The following is a 6,669-nucleotide window of genomic DNA, read 5'->3' as shown; positions in this document are numbered from 1 at the left end:
AAAGCCAAACCTTCTTTCCCCACTTTTCACAAGCAGCTCTGCCGCCTCTCATCTCTAAAATTCTTGGACAAACATCAAGATGCAGAACTGGATGATATGATAAACAATCTGGAACTGCTGGAAAACCAATGATGGCTGTTTGAGTTTCTTCTGTATGTATGGAAGCAGCCTGGGTCGGTTTCTTCAGGTTCTTTACATTTGTATACATCTGATGCTGATGCCATGTTTGCTGTATATGATGATTTAAAAAAAAACAAAAACGCCCATTTTCATTTAGCACATGCTAGTAGCAACACGAAGAATCAGCACTTTTACTGTTACAGTTTGGAAACTACCGTAATCAGTTCAGTTAAATCTAAACTTGGCAACTTTTCTTTTTCAACCATAATAAATGTGATGTTTAATTGACCTGTTATGACTCAGATGTTGCTGTTCGCCCCCCTCTGCTGCTGCTGCATCGCTGTGGAAAACCTGGAGCGGATTTCTGCGGCTCAAAGTTCGGTGCGGCTCATACAGGTACAAAATTAATTTTCTTTCTAAAATTAGAGTGTGCGTCTTATAATCGGTGTGGTCTGTAGTCCGGAATTTATGGTAAATTAACTAAATCCAGGACAAAATGTCAGAATATTATTGTGATGAAACCATGATGAAGTCCGGATGTTTGGTCAGAATGTAATTTATTTTTTTTTTGTCAACATTTTGCCCAGATTAAATTACTTTACTAAAATTTTTGACCAGATTATATCAACATCAGATGACAGAAAAGACTGGCGTTACATTGTTCACCTGCTGGAGACAAATATTTTTCTGATGTCCCTAAATTACACGACATGCAGTCCTGAGCCTCGGGTTACCTGACTCAGGTAACTGACTCAGGGTTACCTGACTCAGGTATGAAGACTGAACTAAACCAGCCAGAGTAAAACTAGAAAGCAAAATATTACAGGAAAGTCTTTCCTGACATGTTCAAGGAGAACTTCAGCTGCCTTTTTTGGCTTACGTCATTAATATTGCTCTCGCCTATTGTCGCTGACAAGATTTAGGGCGGCCATCTTGGAGCGGGCGGCCATCTTGGAGCGGTCCACCACTCCACTCAGTTTATGTGTTTAGCAGCACAATGACGTATCAGCGCATTTAATCGATCATAACACGCTTTTTTCTTACTGGAAACCATATTCAATCATCTATCAAAGCTACATTTATATACAATTGTATTATTTAAGTATGTTTTTAATACATAGTTCAGCATATTTAAATATGATTATAAGAATAGAATAGGAATGGAATATTCTGATATCGATGTATGATGAGCAGATTACAAAGCACACAGCCGTTCATAATTTATTTAATACATTTAGTAAGATCAATATATATTTATATAACTATACAAACACAAATAATGATTAATACTGAATAATATATATCGGATCGGATACATGTTTATATATATCTATGTTTTCCAGCCGATGAGTTCTATCTTCAGAGACTCAGCAGCTGAGATTGAGTCCAAACTCCGATGTGAGATTCATCAGTGAATCCGTCTCTCTTTATAGATTCTCCCTCTTCTTCCTCACATCGTGTCTTTATGAAACCTTCAAAATAAAAACGGAAGATTTGGGATGTATCTTACTAGTGAAAGAATTACATAYAAATAATAGTCTTTACCACCTGTGTAAACTTTGCTGGTGAATGTTATAACACATAATATAAGGTTTATAATATGTGTTACATTGTTTCATTTCTAATATAGGCTCTTGTGTCAGATAATCTAAGTCAATGTTAGAGAATAATTMATTATTTTAGATTTACAGAATCTCAGTTATCCTTCATAGCGGCTGAACCCGTATTACACCAAACACTGTAGCTAATATTAGCTGGTATCTCGCTGGTGGACATAAATGCAGTAAAGTAATATTATAATCACAATATATACACAATAATATGTCCATCTTACTTGTGAAATGTTGTCTGTGGAGCCTCACATCAATAGTCCATCGATCAGAACAACAATATCCTCAGTGCTGAGGCATCTTCTGCTGTTTTGGTTGAGCAAAGTAGGAGGGACGACCTCTCCAAGATGGCCGCCGTATTTCCTGCTCCGGAGCAGCCAATAGGGTCTACTCTTATATTATGTCTATGCTCTTGAACGCACTGCCGAAAGGAACTCTGGGAAAGAGACAACATGGCGCGATGTTCAAATTCTCCAAATAATTTTGAACTGATGTCAGTTTGAGTTTTATCCGCAGTCCGCCATGAACGGTGGCCGAAGGCGGCTGGAGCTTCCGGCTGCAGAGGAGCCGCTGGCGGCGGCCGGACCTCCTAGGAGGAACCGGCTGAGCCGCAGCTTCAGACAGAGCCAGACGGGAGCGGCGGCGGTCCTGGAATCCACCCGGAACCGAAGAGAACCAGGTCTGAACCGACAGGTTCTGTTCGGGTCCCGGTTCAGGCTGTCCGCCTGATTCCATTCAGAAATCAGTTAGTTTTAGGTTTTGTCCAGATTTATCTGCAGTTGAGCCGGTTCCGATCTAGAAACAACGATTTTACAAAGAGTTCTGTTCAGACTTTTATTCGGCACCGAACATATTTCTGATTTGTCAAATCCGATTTAAATATTTCGAAATGTTTCAGTTTGGCTGTCAGAACCCAGGTTCGGTTCGGTTCGGTTCGGTTCAGTTTAATGAAAACATGTAGGTGAAATCTGAAAACTGTAATCGGGATGTTTGATCCTCTATCAGAGTTCTGCTCACTTCTGGTTCTGTTCGTGAAAATGTTCTGGACCAGATTCTAACAGTTTCATCTTCATAGAATTCAAGACTCCCACCAGAATCTCCAGAACTAAACCCAGTTCGGTTCCGGTTCCGGGCCCGGACTCCCCGCACAACGACCCGGATCTCCAGCAGGACATCGTCTGGGACGCCGCGTCCCCGTCGCCCCGCCGAACCGGTAAAGTTCTGGGAGAACCTCCCGATTCTCCACTTCCTGCTCCGGTTCCGTGAAGTTGCGTTGTGTTGCGTTCAGGAACAAGAGGAAAAAAGGCCGCCGCTGGAGGCGCCGTGAACATCTCAGAGATCGTCAGCAGAATCGCTCCAAAGGTCAGCAGCGTCTGGTTGGGTCCGGTGAAATCGGGCCGGACCAGAACCCACCCAATGTTCTGATTGTGTCTGCAGCACGGCCGGCCGCGGGTCACAGAACCGGCGCTGCAGCAGTGGATCGGAGACAGCGCCGCCATTTCCTGCACCCCGGACCCACAGGGCCCGCGGGCCAAGAGGCGCTCTCCCAGGTGGGTGCTGATGGACCGGTTCTGGAAGCCCGGCTCTGAGCAGAGGAATTCTGAAGATTAGTTCTGGCAGAAGCTGAGATCCAGAACCAAGTGGCCCGGTTCTGGTCGGCGTGGCAGGATGGAACCGCTTCAGAACCAGAATTGAACTTTGGTTCTGTTTCCTGCAGAGCGACCGGAGTGGAGAATCTGCTGCGACTCGCCAGGCAGCTGGACCAGAACCTGTTCCAGAACCAGAACCTGGAGGAGGTTCTGACCGAGGAAGGTCAGGGCCTGGGTTCTTTTGGACTGGAACCACAGCCGGACCCAGACTTCCTGCAGGACGACCTGGACTTCCTGTTTGATGGTCCGACCCAGACACTGAGCAGAACCCTGAGTCGAGGTCCAACTCAGAACCGACCCAGTTCAGCGTCCCTGTGTGGTTCTGGTCCAGCCGGCTCCGGGACGCGCAGCGGACCCGGTTCGGTTCAGAACCAGTTAGAGGACGACTGGGAGAACGACGACCTGCTTAACGACTTGCTGGTTCTGGAGATGACCCAGAACCCGGACCACTTCCTGGTTCCGAAGCTCTGCTCCACCCAGAACCCGGCTGGTTCTGGTCAGAGTTGGGTCGCTCCGTCAGTCGGAACCAGAACTGAGAAAGAGAACCTGGGCCCAGCCTGGAACCCTGACTGGAGTTCTGGTTCCGGAAAGTGGGCCCAAACGAGACCAGAACAGAACCGGTTCTGTTCCGTCTCCAGAGCTCCAGAACCGGGTCAGATGTGCAGCTTGGAACCAGAATCCCAGTGGTTCTGGAGCAACCCAACGAGCTGGCCCGTTTCTGACATACAGCCCGGTTCTGTCGGGCTGGACGTCCTTGGCGATCTGGACTCTCTGTTCCGGTCGGAACCAGTCTGGGACGGCCCGGCTGACGACCTGCTGTGTGAGATATGTGAAGACCTGGAGAACCGGATCCGACCGGACCTGACCGGACCAGCTGGATGCTCATTGGCCGCCGCTTCGGTGAAGCAGCCAATCGGCTTCCAGCTGCCTCCGCCTGCTGTCGTGTTCAGGAACCGAACCGGGTCAGAACCGTCTGCAGCGCCGCGACAAAAAGACGCCCAGCACTTCACCTTCAGGAGGCCCGGGGACCTGGTAACCATGGCAACGGGGAAAGGTGAGGTCATCATCTTACCAGCCCAACCTGCTGTTACCATGGAAACAGCCAATCAGGTTCTGCTGTTTCATCACGTGTGGAGTTGATGATGTCATTTCCTGTCGCTGCAGGAAAATGTTCGGCCGCTGAAATAGAGCTAAAGAAGCAGCAGGCGCTGGAGAGGCGGCGGCGGCGGCGGCTGGCCCCGACCGGAACCGGCTGACCCAGACTGACCCAGAACCAGTTTATTAAAACGGCGATGATGCGTTCAGGAACCGCAGGACAAGCCGCAGCAGGACTTTCTGTCGGTTCTGTTTGTTTCGGTTCTGAAATGGACATTATGGAAATTCCTTAAATGTTTTCCAAGTTTCAGGAAGTTTATTTCATCCTCAGCATTTATGTTTTATCCCTAAAGCTGATGATTTCTGCGCTCTGTGACGTCATCAGGAGCTGCCGAGGCTCGCTGAGCAGCAGGCGCTAATGGACGCGTTCTGGATGTCTTTCCTGTTGTACTGTCCCTTTAAGGCCTCGGCAGCCTCCTCCCCTCAGTTACCGTCACTGATTTGCACCTTTTTAAATCGGACTTCACCTGAGCTGCAGTGACCTGATGACTCACCTCCAGGTGACAGGAAGTGATGAGTTCCTGCAGCTTCCTGTCTCCAGCCTGAAGACAAAGTCACAAACTGACGGCAGTAATTTGGGTTATTTAGCAGCTTTAGAGAAAACAAACTGCTGAATCATGTATAAATGTCACACTAGTTGACAAGTCGCTAACTAATATTTAAGTTACCAAATATTAAAATCGCATCAACATATTTAGTTGGAAAGCTAAGAGCTAAACAGCTAACCGTATTTAGCTTTCAGCTAACCGTATTTAGCTTTGTTACTGAAATAAGTTCATAAAATGGTGAAAATATTTTCACCATTTCTATTATAAATGAGCAGTTTGTGTTTTTCCATTAAATACATTTAAAATCACAAGTTAAAGTTTCTCCACGCGATTAATATTCAGATGTAAACATTAGTTATATTCATAATTTAGCTGTGGCGCTCATCAGCCAATCACAGGAGACCTTCACCAATCAATGAACAACATCCGAAGTCTAGTCAAAGTAAGATCATTTAGAAGGTTTATTTCAGGTTTGATGGGTTTTTTGAGGACCAGAACCTTCTGGACCAGTGGTGTCCATGCCGATGAGACGCCACCAGATCCAGAACCTCCCGTCTGACCCGGTTCTGCTGACGGCTCTGGCCCAATCAGACGTCCACCACCATCTTCTTGGTGAAGTCCAGCTCACCCACAATCTGCAGAGGAACAGGAAGTGAGGTCAGAGGACAGTCGGTTCTGCAGAAGCGGCTGGTTCTGGAGCGGACCCGCTCACCGTGCAGAACTCGTGGAAGGAGATCCGTCCGTCTCCGTCGCGGTCGGCGCCGAGGATGGTTTTATCGACGACCTGCTGCAGCGCGGCGTCCTGCAGGTTGGAGCCCACCATGGCCTTCAGCACCTGGAACAGCTCGCCGTTGGAGATGAAGCCGTCCTTATCCACGTCGTAGACCCGGAAGGCAACTGGACCCGGACACAAGCAGAGCGGGTCAGACAGAACCGGACCGGACCGGAGCAGAGATGGATCTGGACTCACAGTGGAGCTTCTGCTGCTGGTTCCCTCTGACGCTGAACTGAGACACTCCTCGGATGAACTCTGAGGGGCAGAGGGCAGCGGGGTCAAAACGGGGTCAAACACGCTCCTGATCTATAATCAATCTGCTGTGACCGATGGGCCGGAACCAGAACCGGACCTGATCACCGGAGCACAGCAGGTTCAGCCACAGATAATTGATCAATAATCAGTGCAAATCTCTAAAGTCTGAACATTTCCTACTCAGATCCAGAACCGCCAGACGACCTTTGACCCCCCATCTGAAAGTCAGGAACCTGAACCGGACCGGCTGGCATCAGAACTCAACATTTATTAAATATTTCCGCCATTAGAAAAATGATTTGCATAAAGAATTATTAAAAGCTGTTCATGTTGACGTTCCGAGCCGGACTGAACTAAATCTGACCCTCGTCCCTCTGAACTGGACTAAATGTGGATTTGGAAATTATATTCCAAATCCACATTTAAAACCTCTGATCTGTTCACAGCAGAAAATAAATTCAGATTTAAATTAAAACATCATGATGGAGACAAAGTTCATACTGACTGAACTGTTCATAACTGACTGAACTGTTCATACCTGACTGAACTGTTCATAC

The 6,669-nt window shown here is 47.3% G+C and overlaps 2 protein-coding genes across 4 annotated transcripts in view; one reads left to right on the top strand and one right to left on the bottom strand.

Annotated features, from left to right (window-relative positions):
• The first annotated feature begins 2,089 nt into the window (after window positions 1-2,089).
• On the top strand, window positions 2,090-4,784 carry etaa1a (ETAA1 activator of ATR kinase a). Its single transcript, XM_008421349.2, has 6 exons — window positions 2,090-2,409; window positions 2,806-2,943; window positions 3,019-3,092; window positions 3,168-3,280; window positions 3,448-4,433; window positions 4,544-4,784. The coding sequence occupies exons 1-6, from the start codon at window positions 2,253-2,255 to the stop codon at window positions 4,633-4,635; spliced, it is 1,560 nt and encodes a 519-aa protein (XP_008419571.1). The 5' UTR covers window positions 2,090-2,252; the 3' UTR covers window positions 4,636-4,784.
• A 741-nt stretch (window positions 4,785-5,525) lies between these two features.
• Window positions 5,526-6,669, bottom strand: part of ppp3r1b (protein phosphatase 3 (formerly 2B), regulatory s1ubunit B, alpha isoform, b) — a 3,064-nt gene continuing 1,920 nt past the window's right edge. For 2 of the 3 annotated variants that reach the window (XM_008421367.2, XM_008421384.2), the window contains 3 exons: window positions 6,053-6,112; window positions 5,795-5,979; window positions 5,526-5,717 (listed from right to left, as the gene is read on the bottom strand). In XM_008421367.2, the coding sequence (XP_008419589.1) occupies window positions 5,670-5,717; window positions 5,795-5,979; window positions 6,053-6,112 (293 nt within the window). In that variant the 3' untranslated portion in view covers window positions 5,526-5,669. Of the gene's footprint in view, window positions 5,718-5,740; window positions 5,980-6,052; window positions 6,113-6,669 lie in introns of those variants that run through there. The other variant, XM_017307320.1, reaches the window with a different exon arrangement.

This window comes from Poecilia reticulata, linkage group LG1 (genome assembly GCF_000633615.1).
Source record: "Poecilia reticulata strain Guanapo linkage group LG1, Guppy_female_1.0+MT, whole genome shotgun sequence".
NCBI lineage: Eukaryota > Metazoa > Chordata > Actinopteri > Cyprinodontiformes > Poeciliidae > Poecilia > Poecilia reticulata.
The sequence above is the reverse complement of the archived record's forward strand: the minus strand, read 5'-3'. Positions and strand labels throughout refer to the sequence as shown.

Bases quoted from the DNA above. Each gene is read 5' to 3' on its own strand.
- etaa1a (XM_008421349.2), top strand. From the start codon at position 2,253: ATGAACGGTGGCCGAAGGCGGCTGGAGCTTCCGGCTGCAGAGGAGCCG. The intron at 2,944-3,018 runs GTAAAGTTCTGG...TGTTGCGTTCAG, and splicing joins CCCGTCGCCCCGCCGAACCG to GAACAAGAGGAAAAAAGGCC. The intron at 4,434-4,543 runs GTGAGGTCATCA...CTGTCGCTGCAG, and splicing joins AACCATGGCAACGGGGAAAG to GAAAATGTTCGGCCGCTGAA.